The 24312-nt window shown below is 39.0% G+C and overlaps 1 protein-coding gene across 5 annotated transcripts in view; it reads left to right on the top strand.

The window, feature by feature from the left end:
• LOC101166080 (RNA-binding motif, single-stranded-interacting protein 3) overlaps positions 1–24312 on the top strand; it is a 160302-nt gene that overhangs the window by 68092 nt on the left and 67898 nt on the right. For all 5 annotated transcript variants that reach the window (XM_023963990.2, XM_023963991.2, XM_011485042.4 and 2 more), the window contains exons 2-3: positions 2933–3105; positions 16675–16733. In XM_023963990.2, coding sequence (XP_023819758.1) covers positions 2933–3105; positions 16675–16733 — 232 coding nt within the window. The remainder of the gene's footprint in view (positions 1–2932; positions 3106–16674; positions 16734–24312) is intronic.

The following is a 24312-nucleotide window of genomic DNA, read 5'->3' as shown; positions in this document are numbered from 1 at the left end:
ATCTCCCTCCTATCATAACTAGGTAGAAAAAAATCTAGTTTGTAGAAAGAATTTTTATATTTATTTCTGCTTCAACTGAAATGTCACTTTTTATCAGCTAACATGGGGAAACATTTTCTGACTTGACAGGATGTATGCAACAAGTAGCATGAAATAAAGGATCATTAAGCTGCCTTTAGAGTTTTGAGAAGCTGTTTTGAACCTCTATCAGAGTTTTTCTTGGGAGTTGTTGACTTTTGCATCTGTGAAATCCAGTATCCCACCGCTTCTTTTTGCTTTGTGTGACAGTTTGTGTTGCTGCCTCCAAGCCCTTTTTTGCTCTGTGCTGCTACTATGCTTTGTTAAGAGTGTCAACAGCACCAGCTGAGTAGCAGCCTTGAGTCTATACATGCAACTGCAGGCTAATCCTTAAAGAAGGGAACTGCAAGAAGGGGAACAGGTAAGAAAGCAGGAAAGATAGACGCATTGGCTGAATGAGGGGAGTGGAGGAGCAAAGGTAACTGAGCCATGGGAAAGTCAAATCTGACAGCTGGTGGTAGAAGGGGGGAGATTTCAATGCTTCAAAGGATGCCCCTTATCACAGCCGCTGACACATTACACACACATTTTACTATCAGCCCAACTCCTGCAGGTGCACGCGTGGCTGAAAGGGAGTCCCTGGGCAAAGGCTTTGATTGACTGTGTGTGTTCGAGTGTACACTTCCAGAGACATACAAAGAAAAAAAAATTGAAAGAAAAGATTGTAAAATAATATAAATGACTATGTACTTCAAGAATGCCCATTTCTTTTTTTAAACCTGCACAAATGAATCCATTTTGGATTGTACATTTTGTTTTTTTGTTTTGGAGACCTTTTTTTTTTCATTTTCATAAAAAAAAAAAAAAAAAAAAACTACCAAAAAACAAATATTTTCTGTTCATTAAACAGAAAATGTTTAATGAACACTTTGTTCATTAAACATTTTCTGTCTGAAGCTACGTACACACCGTGCTAGTGACATGCATTCAAATACGGGCTAAGTGTGAATTCTTGAATCTGCGTATAGCCCCTGGTGTTCAACCTGGACTGTCGCTTCTCAATACCAGCGCATGTTTGCCACTTACAGTTGGAAGAGGCTTGGTGCAAAACGTCAAAGCGGTGCAAATCTCGCAAAAGGCTTTTTCTTTTACTGCTCTCTTTCGATCTAGGAAAGCCTTGTTGTCATAGATGGGACACCATCCATACATCACTACCAAATACAGGTCTCTGGTCAAAGTTTGACCTAGTTTAACTTTCAACGCAGGTTTAATGGCCGCACATTTTGTACGTAGAGGCTAAAAATATTGGTAGACACACAAACGTTTTGAACACGATATCCCGAAACGCGCGTTCACTTAAACTTTTCATTAAGAGATCTCTTGAACGCGTGTTACAGAGGGCGAAGTAAACATAGTTAAATAGATAGAAGATGCTTCTAAAGCATCCCAAATTACTTTTTTTTCTTTGTTTGTATTTTTAACAATTTTTTTTTTAAATAAGTTGAGTGGAGAATATTTTGGAAACAATAATGGAAATAATGGAAACAATCTAAAGTTCAGAGACACAAACTTGATTTGTTTATTTTTCAGTTATGTAACTTTTTGTGTCATCTGTAAAATAAACGTAGATGTGATCTTCTATGCATCAGTGTTTTTTGCATAATTTTCTTTATTATAGTTAAGCTCTCGTTGCATATTTTTGATGCAAAGAGGCATTTCTTGTTTTCTTGTGTTCTTGCATGTCTATTATATACGTATGAACTCAATCCTGCTAGTGCTGTCTTTTACGTGTGTGTGTGTGTGACATTTACATGCCAGTGTGTGCGTTTGTGGGGGGAGTACAGGTAATGGATTAATATCAGAGCTAGTTCCGGCTGCACATTGCTTTGTGCTGAAAGCCTGTCATTATCACAAAGTGTTGCTAACACTCAGACACAAGCTTGTGCAGACTCGACTAGGTGTTTACACATTCAGATACCATTCCACCTACACAGTCTTTCTTTTGTCATCTGTTTTTCCTCTCTCTTCCATTCACCATTCCTTTTCCTGAACTTGTTCCATCCCATTTCTTTCTGCTATTACCAGAGTGGAGATTTCGACCTTAGCCCAGCTCAGAACACCAGCGTTTTCAACGCTGTCATTGGAGCCATCAAGCTTGTTTACATCCTCTGAACTTATCCTAATAGTTTGCCTTAGGCAGAGCCTGGTTGGGTGCTCTATCAGTGCCAGACACTCATTAATCCTCACACTGCCCTTCCTCTCTGCCAGAGACCGGCCATCTTATTAAGCCATTAAGTCAGTATTGAGCTGTATAATTGGACAGCAGAGGCCAATATGAGATGTTTCAGTGAGTTAAAGGGTGAAGCAGCAGTCCGGCCAGTATGAAACTGCAGTAGAAAACACAACTCCCATTCATTTGACTGTAATTTATGTTCATGTTATTCTACATAAGTGATTAAACTGTCATCATTCTTTTTTAAGACCTGTCAACAGTAAAAAGCCTTTCTTCTTCTCATACATTGACTGTCAGACTCCTAAATGTAGCTTCAAGCAGAGCTTGAAATCAATGTGCTCTGCAATGTTTTTCCATCTTTTCCTTACAGTCTGATCCTTGCTTATGGATGCATTTTTTCATGGTTAATGTCTGCTTTAATTGCCAACTGCTTCTAGTTTCTCATATCCTGCTTCCTTAATTGATTTGCTTCCTGTTAAATCAAGACCTTTGAGTGGCGCAGGAAAAGAGAACTCAGCAGGATATGTGTTTGGTACTCAGGGGGATGCTTGATTTGATGGGAGTATGATTGGAAACTCAACGCCTTTGTTGTTGCTCTTGTGTAATCAAAAAATTAAAATTCATTTTTTAAATGTGCGCTTTAACATTTATTTATTTTTTGCTTTTTTTTTGGGTCCACAGCATTCCCATGCTCCTGTGCCTCCACCCATGGCTCCACCCAGCCCTAGCACTACAGGAGGAGGAGGTGGAGGTCACGGAGGAGGACTAGTGGAGCAACTTAGTAAAACCAACCTGTATATCCGAGGCCTGCCACCTGGTACCACCGACCAGGACCTTATCAAGCTCTGCCAGCCGTAAGTTCATCGATTCTATTCTATTCTATTCTATTGCTCAACGGTTCAGTCTGGCTTGGGATAACTTGTCTCGCGTGAGCAGCAGCTTCAACTAAGTCACACGATTTTCCGTTTGCTTTTGACCTGTGTGTTCATCCTCTCTCCTTCCTCAGAGGAAAACTAACACAACCCCGCTGGGCCGAACCCATCCGCTCTCCCCTCCTCTAGGTCACCCACGCATGCAGGATTGACATACGCATCCCTCCATCCATCATCTGCAGTTTTAAATTCCTGTGTCAGTGACAGATGCTTTTTTACGCCATTTTTTAAGGTGATGCCAGTATAAAGAGGCAGCTCAGCACAATGCATGATCACAGCAATCACACAAATAATGGATTTTTTTAGATTAAAATTATAATAGCTCTTTTGTATTTCACATGTAATTTAATGATCCGATATAATAAAAACTAAAGATATAACGTGGTGGCTGCTCTGAGGTGGTGGTCAATGAAGGCCCCTATTCAAATCCCAGCTCACACCGGAGTGCAGCCCTCTCCCCCCAATCCATTAACATGGTTTTTAGGTCAATTGGTGATTCTAAACTATCACTTCGAAGTCAATGTGAGTGTCTGTGACTCTGCAATTGGATGGCAACCTGTCCAGGATGTACCGTGCTTTCATCCTGAAGTAGCTGGGATAGAGCCCTATAACATTAAGATGGTGCAAGATTAGGGGTGTGACGATAACCTCATCACGGCATCACCACACTTTCTTTTGGGAAATTTTTTTTTTTTTTTTTGAAAGTTCAGCATATGGTGCTTGATTGGAACCATTATAAACACATTATCTTTGCAAATAAATTTACTTTTTCTGCTCTTTTTCTGCTCTGTCTGTTCAAACTTCAAGAGTTTCTGGGGGAAACCTTTTATTGGTGTTCTCCTTCACTCCCTGCGCCGTGCCTCTCACCTCTTGCGCTGCGCGCGGCTGTCACTCCCTCTTAGAGCCGCGCGCCGCTCTACTTACACACACACTCGCGGTTTCAGAAGCAGATACACATCCTCATTCTACAACAGAAGTTTCTGTCTTGCGAGGAAATACGACAAATTTTCTGCGTTCTAATTATTCATTTCCATTGTATTCATTTCCATTATAAGCTGCATGGGTTCTTAAGTGTGCGGCCGCCCGCCGGAGGATTTTGTGTTGGGCGGGGGTTATTACTGTTCTCCTTCACTCTGTAACAAACATGAATGTGCTGTGTTAGATTTCGGTGAATATCACTACATGCTTTGTTAGGAAACTATTTAGTGCAGCGTTACGTGTGTGTATAAACAAAGGCGGAGCCTCCTACCCCGTGTTCTTCATGGGTGTCAGGCTTAATGGCTACCGGAAAGTTGACAAAGTGTCTGCAGTCTTGTTTATTACTGGGCAATAAATCATATTCTGAGAAGATGTTTGTACCAGAGAGCACAGGTGAAGCCTCACGTGCAGCTAGAGAGCGGTCCGCTGCAGAAGAATCAACAAGCACCCCCAACACACTTGTGCGCTCCTTCCTCCTACACACGCAGCGCTGACACACATACACATAGTCATTCTACAACACCTATATGGTTAGTTCATTAGTTAGATAGGTAGTAGTTAGTTGTTAGTGTTATTTCTTAATAAAGAATACTGGGTCGTAATTGTTTTCATTTGCAATGCGGCCGCGACCGCGACACCGCGCCCCCTGCTGGTTCATCACTGCGGTGATCAAAAATCCTACACCATCATAGCTCCATGCAAGATTAAGAAAAATGCAATTGAAATTGTCCTTTTTCTATCAGCAAACAGTCAAAAAGAAGTGAAGGCACTTCCAAAGATAACTGAGAAGAGCCTTAACAGCCCCAAGGTATAAAGTCAGTCAGTCGGTCAATAAAGACAGTTTTTGTAAGCACTCTGGTGAATCTTATCCAGTAATCAAGACATTTCTTCATCATGAGCTAGCTTGAAAGAAGTTCTTCAAGATATGTGTTTCTGACCTTTAGACACAGACCAAGCAGACTCATACTGGTCTGTGTTGTGTTCTAAGTGTGGAAATGTCAAAAGTGGCACAAGCCGTTCACTGGATTGTTGCGCTTGCGTGCTTTGTTGATGGCAGCAATACTGATTATATCTATTCAAGAGCTTTGGGTTTCAATTGTCAACAAAATGATATATGGTTATATTCATTCTTTTTGTTTTATTGCTAATAGTATTATCAAGATCATCATATCCATGCTGTTTTGAGATTTGAGTGAAAAATGGAAAATGATAAAATGACAGGATGGGCTCTGCTTGCCATTCTCTGTTTGCTGCAGGCTACTTGTACTTCAGTGTTGTCCTGCGGGCTTTTGGGGAAATAGGGGGCCAATAAAATTTTAATCAAGGGGGGCTAGTCAATGAGCCCTGTAGCCAGTAACATTTACGAAAGGTCATAGGAGAGGGGTGCACATGTGACTAGATGGTTGTGATCCATCGTTGTTCTCTGTTTTTAGAGAAAGCTTTACCTACGTGACATGTGCTCACAAAAAATACCGATCTTTCAACTTAATCTTGTCCTCAGCCATCCCTTTCATCCTTCTGTCCGTGTACCCCCTTCGTTTCTGTCTCTCGCTGTCTGTGTGCCAGTTCACAGAGTGTCAGTGAAAAGTGCTGTTGTCAGCTGACATTTCCAATCACTCCACCAGTCGCCCAAACTATGGACACACTTTTAACGTCTGGGGACAGAGCAGAACGTGGGCAGAATCTCAAGTTGAGCACAAGGACAATTTCTCTGACACTCTATCTATCTATCTATCTATCTATCTATCTATCTATCTATCTATCTATCTATCTATCTATCTATCTATCTATCTATCTATCTATCTATCTATCTATCTATCTATCTATCTATCTATCTATCTATCTATCTATCTATCTATCTATCTATCTATCTATCTATCGTGTAAAGACAATCCAATTAGAATATTGTTTTTCTCAGTTCTGAGTGCTCTCCCAGAATGTTTCCTCTGAAAAACTATTATTAAACTATTATTTACCTTCTGATGAACACGTTCCACAGTAAATGGTAAAATGAGGTTTTGTGTTCTTGAAGTGACGACATGTTTTCTTGTGCTCGCACTTTAATGTCGTTATTTCTAAAGCTACGTTCACACTGGCCTCCACAATGAACGTTCAAGGATCCGCTTTTAATGAAAAGTCTATTTAAACGGGTGTAAATGAGCATTTCGGGCTTTCGCTTTTAAATCTGTTGCAGTCCCGCGTCCTAATGAAAAGGTTTGAAATTCATTTTTGTACTATATAAAAGTTAAACCAAATTTGACCAATCAGGGACTCAGATGTGCAAATCATGGAGGGGACATTAAAAATTGCCCAGTTGGAAATATAACACCAAGTTTTTCATATATAGGAATAGAACTATGAAAGACAAAGCAAGACGTTTCAAACCATGCCTGTTCCAACTGGAGCTACCTGCATTCGTTTTTTGGCACTTTATCATTTGTTTCTGGTGTGAATGAAGCGTAACATTTTTTCTTTTTACATAAATGTTCATTCTTTATCTTCTTCAATATTGGCATTAACCAAAACCTTATTAAACCAAAGATCTGTGGCTTATTTACCAGCAGCCAAGATGTCAAGACAAAATGAGGGAAACTTTTAAATTGCTACTTATACAGAAAGAAACACTGCATATTTATACACAAACGTTATCATGAGAAGCTGTTACTGTCAGTTAAGAACAGGTTCTTATTAATAACGACCTGGTTCTCCCAGGTTGTTATTGTAAATAATAACATGCTCTTAATAGCTTACCTGGTTAAATAAAGATTAAATAAAATAAAAATGTTTTTTTTTTTGTCATTGGATTAGTAAAATTACAGTCTGCATCTCTTTTTAGAGTCTAAAGTCAAGAAGCTATCTTAAAATAATTGCACTTCATTGCTTTTTTGTCCTGGAATTACATCAAAAAGTATTTATTTCCATCACTTTAAGACTTCTGTACAGGGAAAATTTTAAAGACTTGTGTGGAACTAAACTCTCTCCATCCTCCCTCTGTGGTTGTCTGCTTGAGTCTAACTGGCAGAGAAGCAGAAAAATGAGGGAAATGTAAGATACAAGACAGCAGTATTGGATCCCCAATTAGGAGATACCACATACAGATGCTGCCTGTGAAGATGCTGAAGCTGCTACCCTCAGACACGCAGCATCCTGAGACACACCATCATACACAGGCTGTAAATGTCTACTCAATTTATGCATAGAAATCCTGTGATAGGGATTCCTATGAGTGTGGTTCTTGTTTCACAATTATAAAAATAAAAAGACGGTGATGGTCCTCTGAAAACTGTCATTAAAACTTCACAACAACAGACATACATATCCACTCAAAGAATACTTGACAGACTTTTGTCAAGTCTGCCAAACGTTGGCCTCTAAGTTTCTTATTGACATTTAGCTCAAAAACCCGTAGTTAACAGAAATGCTTTGAGACTGGCATTATTGCTCTTCTCTGTGTTTTACTTGAACACATAACAACTTTATTTAAATTCAAATAACTAATAAGTATTCTTCTAAATACAATGTGTATCCTGAAACATCTCTCTTTGTATTCATCTCACCCAGTAAATTAAGGGTTCTGGTACTGGATTACAACCTCTATCTTCAACGGAGAATGGCATTTTTTACACAAACATTACGCTGGAAAATCTGAATAAACAATTATGAGGGCAGAGAGTATTTTTGATTAAGAGGAAAACTTCAGAAGTGAGTCTATGAGCAAAATAAATATAGCTAAAACATATATTTATTTAAGCAGACTTAAAAATGATTTTTAAAATGAGAACATTTGTCAAAGCAGAAAACTGAACTCTTGATCAAATATCGTGACAGAGCAAGTACCGGTAGTTAAGTGTAGCTATTTGTATTCAAATTTTAAACCAGATTTTGGCAAAATGTAAAGAATATAATGTCCTATAGTTTGATTATAAAAAGCATGGGTTTTCTAAATAGAGAAAATGTTTACATATAGTGGAGCTAGTCTGAAATATAAACAGCCTATATAGAAACAATGACTGACCAATGTAATGCAAAGAAAACCAGTGTTTGAGATGCTAAAAAAGCAAATTCTAAGAGGCTTCATAATGGAAAAAAAACCCAGCTTTATATTAAAAAGGGGACTGTTACTCACTTGCACATCAGCTCCTGAGAACCCCATTGACTATAAAAACAATGGACATTAAAAAGAGAAAAAAATATGGTTGGAGTAGGACTTTAAGTAAGGGTTAATGGCCGACGAAGTGTGCAGTTATTACTTTTTAACGCACGCCGTGGAAGCCTGAACCGTCCGACGCGAATGGTCACTTACAAAAGCAATACATATTAACCAGGTTTTAGTCCTTAATTTTTGCGCTTTTTTTCGATTTGGATCGCTTATCTCACAAAAAGCGGACTATATGTTACGTGATGCGGCACACGTAACATATAGTCCGCATCGCGCAGCACCACCGCTGCAGTCAAGTTTCAGCGATATATATATGCTGATCGTCCCGATGGCTTGAATAAAGCATCAGTTCAGAGAGAAAGTTCATCTCTTACAGCTTGTTTTTGTCCAGATGATGAAGCAAAAGGTTGTTTTAAAGAAGCCGGCGCAGTGATACAAAACATTTAAGCCAGCTGACCGAACTTCTTTTTTCACAATGCGGTTATCAGGTTTTAATGCATACCCAGCAGCCAATCAGAATCAAGTATTCAACCGGACCATGGTATAACAAGTTTTAATTCAATTACTTGAAACTTCAGATGAATAAATAAAACCATTTGCATGTGGTTGTTTGGATGCAGAATGTAAATCTAAATGCATGTTAAAAAATAAATAGATAAAATAATCAATTAGATGATGTAAAGGTCTTGTTTAAGTTTAATTTCATTGTTATTTTCAGTTTTACATAATCTTTTCTCATTGTGATTGGAGAAACTTTTACTTCTTCCAATAACCTAGCACAGTTTTCTTCCCATGCAGTGGTTTTAATGTTTAGCTTGGACACAAACTTTATGTCTCTTTTTTAACTCTTTATTTCTACTGTAAATTTAGTGGTTTAGAATTTGGAAAAACAGACAATTTAGATCTGCTTTGTTCAGAGTCATTAAGATGGAACATCAGGATCACTCTGACCCCGACCATCTGCTTTCCCGTTATTGCTTTGTGCTATTCTTTTAACTATTCCAGTAGTTTTTATCAATATCTCACATATCACTGCCTTTATGAGAATTGCAGGTGGGTGTTATTTCAGTTCACTTCAGGCTTCAGCTAAAATCAAGGGAAAGCTTCCAGCTGGGTTCAGAACAGGACATTCTGCTCTCTCCTCTCACATTGTTCCACGGCCTCTTCAGCCTTCTTACTTCATCTAATCTGTTAGCAATATTTTATTTAGGCTTTTCCTCACAAAAAGCAGATTCTTCTGGCTCTCAGGATTAAATGCCACATCTAAAACGATACATCTGTCTGGATTGTGCTGGATTGTTTGACATTATGTTCTTGCTAACCTTTTCTACTTTTATTCTTTATTTATGCTTTTTTGATTTCTTAAAATGTAATAAGTCTAGAAAAAAATCATTGAAAAAATAATGTGTTTTAATGTCAGCAGGCCTAAACAGGCATGAGCATGTGGTGTTCACCCTGAGCTGTTGCTACCGGATACTAGCGTATGAACCTACAGTTGGAAGAGGTTGATGTAAAATGGCAAAACAGTGCAAATGTCGTGAAGCTTGCTCCGGGCTTTTTCTTTCACAGCTCTATTCCGATATATGAATAACTCGTGTCATGTACGGTAATTCTGGGCGGGCACAAACTGCAATTATTATTCCTCCTTCATGCTCAGTTTTCGAACAATTGGGCCTTCCATGAATTTTAAAAGGGCACTACCTATACGTCACTACCAAGTCCGAGTCCCTTATTGATCAAATTTAACTTTTTACATGCATTCAATAGCCACGCCTTTTGTCCATAGAGCCTGAAGACCGACTTAAAGGCTGAATCTGAAATGCTTTCCTACCCCTATACCTTTATCCCTCCAAGCAAAGAGTTATGGAAAAAATAGAGGCCATGTCCGAATTCCCACCATAATCCCCAACTGCTAAAGAACTATATAGTGCAGGACTGTCTAGTGCCCTGGATTTTAAAAGCAATTCGGACACCATTCTCATCACTTTTTTATAAATGGCGAATATTACGTCATCGATTTAATGAAGTGAAAATCCAATTGATATGAGCGTTTTAGGATGACCATTTACAAATCCACTGTATTCTGATGTGAAAATATTGATGGTTTATTAAAAAAATCATTTAAACACAATTTTTGTGACAAAAATTGTTCAAACGCAATCCCTTGTGGTCTATACTCGCTAATCTCATGAGCATTGATGCACACTGGTCTTTTACAGAGACTTCTGGGAAATTTCTAGGTAACTCAATTTTGGATTGCAGATTCAGACAGCACTACAAAATGGCAAATACACAATATAGTGCACAATATAGAGAGTAGTGAAGGAGTTTGGACATAGCCATCCATCCATCCATCTTCCTCCGCTTATCCGGGACCGGGTCGCGGGGGCAGCAGTCCAAGAAGAGATGCCCAGATTTCCCTCACCCCAGCCTCTGACATAGCCAAAGTCAAATTTGGATGTTACTACCTCTTGATGATGTCATCAATAGTTCCCGGTCATCTACGTACGCTGCCAGTGTTTGAAAAATACATAGCAACACTAGTTTTATAACTTAAAAAAGTCATGCAAGAACAAAATCTCAATACTTACATTTAAATGTAAACTTTTGTGCTTCAGAGCACAGCCACGTGAAGTAATGCGCTAGTCCTCCGTGCCACAAAGCGCTGCAGATCACCTTTCCGGCGGAGGAATAGCCAACCCTAATTCGCCATGGCTCCTCCTTACAATCAATCAATCAATCAATCAATCAATCAATCAATCAATCAATCAATCAATCAATCAATCAATCAATCAATCAATCAATCAATCAATCAATCAATCAATCAATCAATCAATCAATCAATCAAATCAAATCAAATCAATCAATCAATCAAATCAATCAAATCTTTATTTATATAGCACTTTCACATCTGCCAGACATCCAAAGTGCTGCAGAAGTATAAATACACTAAAACCATAGGTAAAATTCAAAGAAGCACAGAAAAAAGATAATAAAATCATCATTAAAAGAAAACACTAAAAAAGCTGTCTAATTATCATTCTCTCTGGTGTTAAAAGCCAATGTAAAAAGATGAGCTTTTAGCAGAAATTTAAAATCATTTCAGGATCTGGCAGATCTCACTGACAGGGGAAGATGATTCCATAGTTTAGGAGCAGCCACTGAAAATGGTCTGTCCCCCTTGGTCACCAGTCGAGTCCTTGGAACCACTAAGAGCATCTGGTCTACAGATCGTAGAGCTCTATGAGGACGATGGCACTGCAGGAGCTCAGAAAGATAATGAGGTGCCAGACCATTTAAACATTAAAACCAAGAGTAAGATTTTAAAATCAATTCTAAAAGAAACACTGTCAGACACTGCTACATGTTCAAATGCCCCTACAATTGGAGCAACAGGGAGGAGCCAGAGGGTTGGGGGAGCCATTCAGATTTAGCCAAAAATTAGCGTAGTGATGCGTCATTGCAAGAGTGAACGCGTTGACCTAGAATTTTGAAAGGAATTGGTCACTTGTTTCCAAGCCCGGTGTGAACGTAGGATAAGACTGAGCGGTGTTTCTTCTTCTGTGTTGCTGTCAGTAGCAAATACTGATACACACACCCACAGTGCCCCCTAGAGGTTGTTGCTATTAAGTTTTAAAAGCCACACCTGACTATTCAAACTCAAACTTAAACTTTATTTATTTATATAGCGCCTTTCATTTCAGTTAAAAACACAAAGCGCTTCACATAAAAGCAGATAAAACAGTCATAGAAACCAAAGATTGTTAAAAACAGCAAACAAAGGACAATCACACAAAGATGGGACCCCTCCCTCACCCCCCAACCCCCCAACCCACCCACCCACACCCCACCTACCCAGTTCCCCCCGTAGAACCCTGAACAGAACCAAAGAACTGCAGCTTAAAGAAGGTCTGGCTTGGTACTGCTGTGAGGAAACGATATGATGGGGATCCATTTATTCCAAGGCCCAGCCCGACCACAGGGGTCACTACCACAGCGCCCGCCCAGCACAGAGCAGCCCAGGGCCCACTCCATGGCTATTAGAACACAGAGCAGGACCCCAGCCCGCCCAACGAGAACGGGCACTGCAGCAACAGCACCCCCTACAGGTCAAGCCGGTGGTGCCCCAGATAAGTGGATCCCCAAGAGGAAACACTGGAGTTAAAAACATCAGAATAAAAATTATCATAAAATAACAACAATAAAAATAGAAAAAAAGATAAAAAAATAAATAAAATAAGATTTAACAATTTTAGTAATTAAAAAATAAAATACGTAAACTGATTAAATCATAACCTACGTATCATTGGTAAAATAACAATAAAAAAGAATAGCATATTAAAAACAGAGATAATAATAGTCCTTACAAATAAATAAATGAATAAATACGTAAATAAATAAATTAATTAATAAATAGATAGATAAAAAATAAAAAGACATAGGAAATGTTAAAAGTCATTTAAAAGCCAGACTAAAAAGGTGGGTCTTGAGCCTCTTCTTAAAAACCTCTACAGTCTCTGCGGCCCTGAGGCTCTCTGGCAGGCCGTTCCACAGGCGAGGGCCGTAATGGCAGAACAAAGCCCCACCGTGTGTCTTGGTCCTCACCTTAGGGACAACCAAGAGGCTAGTGCCAGAGGACCTCAGGGTCCGCGAGGGTTCGTATTTTAAAATAATATCATTTAAATAAGAAGGCCCAAGACCATAAAAACATTTATAAACCATTAAAAGAACTTTAAAATCAATCCTGAAACGCACAGGTAGCGAATGCAGCGATTTTAAAATAGGTGTAATGTGTATTAGTCGAACCCCCACCCAAACTATGCCAAAAACAGATGGTTATAGATGGTGTACATGTTTGTCGTTTTAGTGTATATGAAATTTTCAATGCATGTACAGGTGTGTCTGCCAGTGCAAATTAGCCTCAGATCAAATGTTTTCCCATTTGCGGCATGGATCAATCAGAAACCAGTGTCAGCCTCAAATTTCCTTTTTTTTCATCCCTGACATGACTTCTTAAGAAAGTACACAAACACATGACTAGTCAGCTTTTATTTGCAGTTGTTGTATCTTAAATATATTCAAGGACCCTTAAGTCATTGCAGTCATTTGAAAGCTATTCAAGTCATTTACACTTGGGGAAAAAAAGATTTTTCTCTGTGCTGATTTGTAGATTATAAGTTGTCTTGTCTTTTATGTGGGATAAATACCTCTTAAAGTCTTTTTTTGTGTCTTTATTCCATATGTCGCCCTTCAGAATAGAGTTGAATTTGAGGCTGTCAAGCAAACTAGTGTAAATTATTCTTCTCACTGACTGAAGCAGTCGGCTGACAGATACTCTCCTGCTGGTGACAACTAAATGATCTCTTTTTTATTAAACACCTCTTACTATCTCTCCATCTCTCCCTGACTGCTGCACTTCCGTTTTGCCTTTTATCTCTCGACTGTCTCTTCTCTCTTTCCTTTATTTCTCATTCCTTTGAGTCGTTCTCCTTCTTTTCCCTGCTTCTATAAACCTACCCAGTTCAGAAAGTATTCAGACTGAGTTGTTTCTGTCTCCGCCTTTCTCACACACTTTGATCCATCTGTAGAAGAGGGACTATACTTCCATCAATCACCTGGAGTGATCAGCCAGTCAGCCAGCTTGTCAGTGTGTCAGTCTGTTTGACAGTCATTCAACCAGCCAGTCAGCCCTTGTGCAGTAGCGTGAACAATTAATAAGAACATTTCATCCACAAAGCCAGACAGTGATCCCGACTGATCTATGAGAGCCAAGAGCCCTGTCGGACTTTCTGTTTCTCCTCCTTCTTCATTCTTTCTCTGGCTTCTTTCCCCTTTCCAGGAGTGCTAAAGGACTGGTCTGATAAGAAGCATTATTACCTTATTTCTAGGAGCCTGAGAATAAAAGTAAAGTGAATGGGGAGAAATTGGGGGAACAAAGAGAGACCCAGAGGTGTCAGACAAAGAGAATAACATATAGAGCAGTAGACAGGACACATTAACAGTTGGCAGACGGAGCAGACAGATGGGGGGTAAAGAGGCTGTGTGTTTCTCCTGTTGGCTCCTTAAGTAGGGTTGGGTGCCATACACATTTCTGGTTATTATGATAATTTATAGGCAAGTACTGTCTGTGTTCTCTGGCCTCCAGGAGCAATTTGAAAAAAAAAAGTTAATCTATTCGCAATATTTAAAGTATTAGTTTATACTCCATTTTTCATTCGGCTCCCACCAGAAACTGGCCCTGAGGCGAAAAGGAGATAGCTCTGCTTTACTGACATTAGTGGAAGTGTTCAATCAGGAGCTGCTATACGTCATGGTTCATTTACCAAACTATTCCCGTTCTGGTCAAAAAATACAACAAGTAACAAAAGGTTTTACTCGACTTGACATGTGCATGTTTTATTTACACACTAAAGACCTTCACCCTGTTTCAGGCTGTTCTGTCCTCCCTCCTTTGTCAAAAGTTGCTGAGAACATGCAGTCGGTGCTTTGAATGTGGCTAATTGGAGTCAGCTAGTCTGTAATCATGACACCAGGTGAGAGCCTTCTTCAAACTGCCTATTACAGGCAAAAAAAAGCACCTTTGTTGTGCATCAGCATCCCACTTGTAGGTACAGAGGCGGAATAATGGGGTTGACGAGCCACTCGTGCGTCTCTGAGCCAGTGTCGCAGGTATAGCCACCAAGCTGAGCGTTATAAGTGCCAGACAACTTGGCAAGTAATTTGACTTCAGATTCAGCAGTACAAGGTTTTCTTTTAAAAAGGAAATTGACGCTACAAAAAGGAGGAGCAAAGGTTGGTGTAACAGACGAAAATGCGTGGAGCAGAAGGATGCAGATGAAGAAAAGATGTAGGCTCTATATATTTAATTGGCATGAAAATAAATTGACAACTCTGGTTACAAATGAACGAGTGGCACATTTGCATGGTTATGACTAAAGAATGACTACAATTCACAATTAGCTGACTTAACCCTTCACAACCTGACCAAAGAGGTACTGTTCTTTAAACTATTTATTGAAGCCTTAAGGCAAAGCATAACACACCACTTGTAACTATAAAAAAAATAATATAATCATTATAAAACTGTGTTCCTTTTTTGGATCAAATTGAATAAATTAGGCATTACATGGAATTTATTGACTCACAAAGCCATCATGAGAAGACAACTAGACTAAGATTGTGTAACATGTTTTTATAGTATTTAGTGCAACAAAAGAAGAAGAAAATATGCATCAAATATGTCTTGCATACTTCAGTACATGTTCTTACAAATGTTTTGTATGTGCAAAATAATCAGTAGACCTGCAATTAGTTGTATGGTTTATTGGTTAAAGTTTCATTAAACTATGGAAGTATTAGACATTTTAATAAAAAGGAGAAATCAACAAGTCCCACAATAATATTGTTGCCACTTATATATATTTTTTCACTTATTATTATTTTAATTAAATAAATAACAATTTAATAAAAATTCATTTACATTCATCCCTCTCATTGCTTTCTAATTTTTTTCAATTTTTAAGTTTAAAGGTCAAAGTTTCTATCAAACAAGAAAGAAAAAATAATTTTCTGCCCCTGAAATTAAAAAGCAGGAACTGTTTTAAAATTTTATGTAGATAACCTGGGGCTGCATGGTGGGGCAGTGGTTAGCCCTCTAACGTTCCAGTGAGACGGCGATGATTCGAGGCCCACCTTTCTGTGTGGTTTTCCTCGTGTATATGTGTTTTCCAGGCACTCTAACTTCCTTCCACAGTCCAAAGATATACTTCCCAGGTTAGGTGGTGACTTTAAATAGTCTGTAGGTGTGCCTGTGAATGTGTGTGTGAGGCCCTTCTCCAGACTGGTGACCTAGCAGTGGCTAGCAGACCCAACAGCAGCCCAGCCCAGTGACCCTGACTGAAAGGGATTCAGGGGGTTCTGAAAATGGATGTATGGATGGATGGATAGATAAATAACCTGTTAATCTTCTTTGGTTACATTTTCCTACAAGAACCTGTAAAATGCAGAACCATAATAAATAACATGCAGAATCCATATTCTGGGTGTCAAAACAGAAACCCATGACACGGATCTCTTTGTCAAAAGTTGAAAACATTCAAGTAATTATTTATCTGTTGAACACCGATGCTCATCTGATAAGAGAAGCATCTTTTTTGTCCAACTTAATGTTTTAATAAATATAATCCATTAAACTTTTTTTTTTTGCTGTCATTTCAAAGCTTAAGGAACAATCAAAAGGATTAATTTTCTAACCCTAAAGCCATCACTTTTCAGCTGTCCATCTTTAAGCAGTTGCTACTGTGAGCGAGGTGACAATCAGCTAATTCCAGCATGACATTGTTGTTTTTTTGCAGATATGGGAAGATCGTGTCAACAAAGGCAATCTTGGACAAAAATACCAATCAGTGCAAAGGTGAGTGAGCATCAGACGACTCAGTACAATGTGCCTTTTTGATGCCTTTCAAAGGGGCTTCACAAATACAGATATTGGACCACAGTCTGAAAAACATCAATGAAAATTGATTTACTTTGGCAGCTAAAAGGCAAAATAATGAGCTTCCACAGCAGGGATTTTTTTTGTTTGTTTTCAAATCTAAATCAATGGTTACCCTTAGGGTACTTCACTGGTAACATTTTAATGTTGTAATAAGAATGTGGCATAAAGTAAAATATTTTTTTTTCTTACTTGTCTATTGAGCCAACAAAGAAAAAAGATCCATAAAGTCTGTTTCATCCCTAACCTGGATTTTAATCTAAGCAATGACAATGAGGGTGTCTTTATTTTGATTAGAGTTTCTGTAATGGTGATTCCAGCACTGCACCCTAATGATGCTCAGAGTTAAGAAGCTTTTGAAAGCGAGACGCGAGCGCTGTTGTTACAGGCTAAATCAAAATGAACAGCACACCGAAAGCTGCTGTGTGTTTTGAAACGCTTTGGCGAGTGTTCTCAAGGAGGGCCTTCTTGATTGTTAGAGGTCTGAACAAAGTCTTAATCAGTGTGATTGTTGTCATCTGTTTCTGAAGAGGCAGGCGAGAGCATGTCTTCAGTGTGATTGCTACTCATCCGCAGAACCGTGGAGGTTAACCAACATGCTGCAAAAATACTGTACAATCAGCGTTTCACTTCCCAACAAGATAAGTGAAAGACGGGAAACGGTCCGATTCTAATAGCTGCAGCACAACAGTAAACACCATCAGTTTGAATCCAAGTTCTTAAAAAAAATCTATTTGAAGCTCTTTCATTCTCCTTTGGTTAAGCCATAATTATGGCTCACTTCAATTAGCCAGTTATGCACATTTCTTTCCCTTTATTTTATCATTCCAGCACCTGACTGATAATGGTAAATGGTGTATACTTATATAGCGCTTTCTAAAGCGCTTTACAGTCACAGTCCCATTCACACACACATGGCGGCTCCGCTGCAGAACACTGGCGCCAACCGGGAATCGAACCGGTAATCTTACGATCATGGGTTTACCACCCTACCGCTGCACCACGGCCGCACAAGGCTGTGAGCTTTGAATACACATTCCAATGTCTTTCCTGATTTCATTATACGATGCCTTAAAGGAGGGCAGAAAACTCAATAAACCCACTTACAATGATTTGTCAATCCATTTTTTCTTTCTTTATAAAAAAAAGTATTTACTTCATTTTTTTGATAAAGCTTTATGATGCTTTGTTGTAAAATCCTTTTAGTACAATTTGACAATATACAACTTTGAAAATAAAATCAACTGTTATGAACTCCCTCTGAAGAATACTAGATTGGATTTCCCATCATGCCTTTGAGTGGTCAGTCAATTAGCAGTTAATTTTTTATGTTATTGTTTTCATTGTTCCCATGACATTTGTGCCCCCCTTCCTAGATATTACTGTTTTTTAGATTATCATTATTGTGCAAATCAATTTTTCTTAACCCTTTTTAATGCAGCTTTGTTATTCCTCATGCCAGCAGGTGTAGCTATAGGAGACAGTGTTCAGTCAGTGCAGCCAATATAATGAAGTTGATGAAGAACACAAAGGGGTTAGAATTTAGAGTAACGTGGTTCTCATTTCTCTGCATACTTTATTTAATGCAGCAAATATCTGGCCATAAAGGAACAGGAGCTTTCTTTTGACCCCACAGATGGAGATTAGTCAGGACACAGGAAAGTCGTGTTGCTTACACCTCAAAACCAAGTTTAGGCATCGGATATTCAGGAAGAACAAAGAAAAGGCAAAATAATTTTTTTAAATATGCTTGAAGTCCCACTCTGATTATCCTTTGATCAATTGTAAAAGCGTTTAAAGTGGTCTTTAATTATGAGTGGTTGTGTAGTTTTTAGCCAAATTGAAAGAAAAGAAAAAGTGTTTTCTAAGATAGTTTCTGCAGGGCAGCAGGAGTTCATTAGAAATTCCCCTCAGAGTTGCTGATAAGACTGTTGGAGCCGAGTAAGCCTGGCCTCATTTCCCATTATCCTTTTGTTTACACCCTCTCCTGCTAGCTTACAGCCCCTCACAACCCCAACTATATGGAAAAATCAGATCACACCCTCAGCAACTGCAAAGTCTGTCTGGTGTGAAGCCCAAAGGGTAACACCACAGTGCAACAAAAATGTTGAGCATTATTTTAAGTTATCCAGCCGTACAGTTTTGAGCCAGATGGCAGCTCAGACGAGGAAAACAAAGACTTATGGATCTTGTCACCTACAAGTGGATGCATCAGAATGGAGCGGAGCAGGAAGTTTGTGGCTTGCCAATTGTAGGTTCTTCATTACACCTAAAAGCTTTTCCCTCCTCCAAATAATAATAACACAGAAAACACCATTTTCTTCAAAGTGGATCTTTAAAAGGGTATGTTTACTTGAAAAACTGCCAAAACTTAACATGGCGACCGTGGGATTACAGGGTTGTGTCAGGAAGGGAATCCAGCGTATGAGTCTCTGTCGAACCACCTGTGCAGTTGCGACCCCTGAGGGGATATGCTTAAAGGTGAACAAGCATACATTTGTCGTTCTGCACCTGGTAACATCTAACCTGGCCTCAAGTGTTTCAGTTTATTGATAGAAACTTTAACCCTGTGCCTGAACTTCTTTATACCAATTTTATTTAAAAAGAAATTCTGTTCCAGGTGTTGCTAAATTAAGTGGAGTCCTGGATTTAAAGGTACTTTGCAAACTAGCGACATACGGTGTGAAGAGGTTAAACAGAATTTTTTTTTTAATCTCAAATGGACTGGTTATTTACTTCAGTAACTTCATTCTTCACGTAAAATTGAAAAACCTTTTTTTTTTTTGCTGTTTTGGAAAAATGTTATCAGCTTTTTGTAGAGCTGTGCCATTGCCACTTCCTGTCTCCTCAAATGTCCCCTGGAATGTTTCCTTCCAGACTGTTGATCTTATATATTATATATTTCCTCATTTATCTAAAAAAAATTCATTCATGGGGCGGTAAAATGGGTGTTCAAATTTATATGCAAATCAAAATCCCAAAGATTTGGCTGCAAGAATTGACTTAAAGACCGGATCTTTCATCAACAGCTGCAGAGTCTGGGATCCAAACATTAGACCATACACTTCATGTAGCTTGTTGTTAATTCTCACGCTAAAAGAGTTTCATTATCAGTTGGCAGTTTGAGCACTGCGCAGCTGAATTAGTGTTGGTTTGATCGCAAAGGCATTCAGTCGGGACAAGGTAAGTGCTTAGCGTGACTAAGAGAGACCAAATTGGCACAGCAAGTTCTCCTGGAACGGAAGGGATGGATGGGTGGGTGCTCAGGGAGGTGAAGGGAGGGGGTTAAAAATAACATGGAGCTGACAGAAACGGAAGGGGATCCTTAGAAACTGATGATTTAGCAGACAGCCCCTTCTTTTTTAGTAAAACAAATGTCAGACAGAAAAAAGGAAGGAAGTTTAGAGCACATAAATACTTTATGTCATTGTATGTGGAAGCTGCAATCACACAAAATTTACTCCCCCTGTAATTTGCAAAAATCTTTTTGATCCGTGATTTTATTAAGGAAAGAAAGAAAAACAGTCTTTCTCTGAAAAATGGTAAGCCCGTTTCAAGTCAATACTGACATATTTCTGAGTTTGGAAAATGAATGCATTTTTTAGGTTTGGAGGCAGCACAGTAGACGGAGAGGAAAACATTTAGGACTGAAAAATTTTTCATTTTCATTTCCCAAAAGCTTGTTGTAACCCCCTTCCTCAAATCTTTAACCCTCCTCTACAGCCTTGTCATCAGTCCAAATATATATATATATATATATATATATATATATATATATATATATAATCAGCCAGGACCATAAATATTTGGACAGAGACCTATTCTTTCTGATTTAGTTTCTAATTTTAAATAAAACAACTCAGATGCCATTGAAATGCAGACTTTCAGCTTTTATTCCCTGGGTTGAACAAAATGATTGCATCAAAATGTGAAAAACTAAAAGCATATTTTAAACACAATCCCTTCATTTCATAGGCTCGTGAGTAATTGGACAAATGAAATAACTGATAACAAAATGGTCATTACTAATAGTTGGTTGAAAACCCTTTGTTGGCAATGACAGCCTGAAGTCTTGAACCCATGGACATTACCAGATGCTGGATTTTCTCCTTCTGAATGCTGTTTTAATATTAATAACAATAATCAAACTCCTTAAAATATGTAGATATTATACTTGTATTTATAATAGCCGTCCACTCTACTTTTCTGATTCAACCTAAAAAATTCTTCTGTTCCCCCCAAATGTTATGGCTCTGCCACTGTATATATGCACCGCACAATGGCATTAACATTGAGCAAAGGCTTAAAAATTCACAGACTTGCAGTTTCGGATAATCAAAACAGACATTTATGCAGCGTTATAGGCTCAGTTAATGCTGGAGCAGTCTACAGCTAATGGGGCCCAGCGATATGACTCCTGGATGCAAAGTCCTCCCCAGTGGTGGACTAACAGCTATTAATTAGCACCTCACTGATAGCCAAACAAAGCAACAAACTAAACTACTAGCAAAAATTAAAAGCTTGATGACTCCCAAAAACAGAACAACTCGACTCGGGCAGGCAGTTTTCCATATGAGGCTTCTGCGTATAGCTGCTTGGTCCAGAGCCCCATAGTTGTGTTTACGTGTGTGCGGACGGGGGGTAAATAGAATGTGGAATCAGTGTGGAACCTGACCCCCAACTACCCTCCTTTCTGAATTGATATGCTATGAGGGTATCTGGGGGATCGGTTTGTGCTGCACTTTGGGGGTTGAGCTTCTTGACAGCGCTTCCTCCCACTTTGTTTTCTGTAAAGAACACCCTCGCCCTCCATGTTTCAGTTGTCTATTAGTTTATATTAGTTCTTGGACACCAATGCAAGAGCCCCAACCACAAATTTCAATGATACCTCTTAACACATACACTCTTGACTCCAACACTCTATAAACCCCCGATACACACACAAACTCAAGGCAGGCGTGTTCTGCCTGGAATGTTGTGTGGTTACCTCTTGGGCGAGCCTGGTTCATCTTTGGGGTTGGGGTAGGCCCCTCGTTTAAGGACGGTGGGATCTTTGGTGGGAGGGTACTATCTTATGCCAGGGAAAACAGGGCAGTGCTAGTCTCTGGCTCAGCTGGGGCCTGCACTCTCTTTTCTCCTTTACCCACCTGTTTTTTTGGCACATGCCGTGGTCTGGTCCCTCAAGCCTAGGGATGGGTACCGAGCCCCAGTATTGACCGAGCCCTGGGGCAACATTCTTCAAGACCTCAGTATCCATAAGATCTGACCTCAACAGTTCTGCTATTGGTACTGGAGAAGTCGCAGTTTTTTTGTGTCCTACAAGATATAAACTAGAGCTGGTACGGTGTGGGGTTTTTGGTCACGGTGGTGATGAAGCAGCAGGTGTCGGGGTTAATCGCAGCCTGCAACCCCCCCCCCAGGATTCTTTATTAACAAACAACATTAACAACTAACTACTAACTATCTGACTAATGAACTAACTAAATAGGTGTTGTAGAATGAGTGTGTATGTGTGACAGCGCGCTCCCTGTGTAAAAGAAAGGGGCGCGTGCCGCCCAAGAGTGAGTGAGTGCCCGCACAAGTGTGTTGGGGGCGCGCGCGTTAATTCTTGTTGTTTTGGGGTGAAGGAGAACAGTAATAAAAGTTTTCCTCCAGAAGTACGGTGATTGATTCTTTATTAAACCGCTTTGACGGTCTGGGATTTTGATCACCGCGGTGATGAAACAGCAAGAGTCGTGGTGTCAGAACTCTTGCGACCCCCCATCACAAAATCCTCCGGCGGGAGGGCGCGTCACACACTCAAAAATGCACGCAGCTTGTATGGAAACGAATCCAATGGAAATTCCACCAGAAGCCCCTTGAAGTTTGAACACAGGACTTGCAGAAAAAGTTAATTATTGGCAAAAATGAATGTGTTTATTATGGTTCATATCACGCACCATATGCAGAACTTTAAAAAAAATAAAAAAATAAAAAAAAAGAGGAACGTGCAGCTTTCTGTAATCTACCTGAATACTTCACTATGTTGCCCTATGCAACTGTATTTTTTTTCAGAGTGAACAGTTTATTTAATTTGTTTTACATTTACATCATGACAGCAATATGTCAAAAAATTGCTGTTTATTTTTTCTTTAAATAACTTCTTTTTTCATGCATTTTACTTTTCAAGTTCGAAAATTGTATAAAGTAAAATGTTTTGTTAAAAAAGCAATATTGTTGCATAATGAGGAAATAAAACACTTCATGTTCTTCATTTGTTATTTATTTCTTTATTTTTCGTCCTCAAATGGTATCGATAAGGGTATCGTTAAAATACCGAATCGATAAGCACTATCAATAAGAGTAGTAGTTACCGTTAAAACCTTAACGATACCCATCCCTACTCAAGACCTGGTCTGGGTGGCTGATGTCTGGTTGACATTTTAGATGAGGGGAGCTTCAGGGCAGCGGCCTCACTTTGTTTTAATTGTCTATATTCTGTTAAATCATTGTCCAAAGACACAATCACCTTAGCACAGGTTCCTGCTCATTCATGCACAATATGTACACATGTACATACATGTGAGTTGATCTGTATGTTTATTAAGTATTTGTGGGTCTACATGAGTTTGGTTTCTGCTGCCAGTTGTGGACAAATATGTGAAAGTGGCAATGATAACCCAGAAGCGACTTTTTGCCTTTTCTGTTTATAATTCTCCTATTTCCTCTGTGTTTCAGTTATCTTGACCCAATCACTTTACCTCATTTTCCTCTCCTGTACCCATCTCACCTACCTGACTCTCCTTTTCTTTTATGTCCGGTCCATAAATTCTAGCCTCAAATACAGACGGGGTTTATACAAATATACACCTCATATGTCCAAGGCTACATGATTTTGTATTGTAATTTAATGACCGAATAATAGGCGTTTATTTCACAATAGAAGTCCATGGGATTTTGGCTCTATGGAACAAGCGGATACTATTTGGAACATGAGTCCAGTTCAAAGTCATTTTCTGAAAAAAAACACAAATGAACATACTCAAAAGTAATGTTTCTGTCCCTAAACTAAAATTAAAACTCAGAGGGAAACATTCCTACCATTTATATCCTTAACAATAATGTGACTGGTGTCTGCACATTGGTGTTGTGCTGTTGAAATGCAGAATACAGAGAATATTCTGGGGTGTTTTTCGGCCAGCCTAAATGTGTGAGGAAAAAAAAGACTCACTACATTCACTCAATACTTTATTTAGAGATCTTAAACAAGACTCCAGAGATGTGGATTCAATTTCCTGGAACTTTAATACAGAAGAAGCATTACATCTGTGTGAGACTGTAATAGAGGCAGCTTGTAGAAATGCCTCCACTGCAAATTAAATCCCAAGCCTCTACTTTGTTTATTGTAAACTCATGTAATCAGACAAGTACACCTGGTGTGCTTTCAATGTTCAAGGCACCTCAAATTACAATTACAGGAAATACAAAACCTCAACTGGGTCTATTCAGAACTGATGTT

Source organism: Oryzias latipes, chromosome 16 (assembly GCF_053564925.1).
Source record: "Oryzias latipes strain Hd-rR chromosome 16, Olatipes_Hd-rR_3.1".
NCBI lineage: Eukaryota > Metazoa > Chordata > Actinopteri > Beloniformes > Adrianichthyidae > Oryzias > Oryzias latipes.
This window is presented reverse-complemented; position numbering and strand designations above follow the sequence as displayed.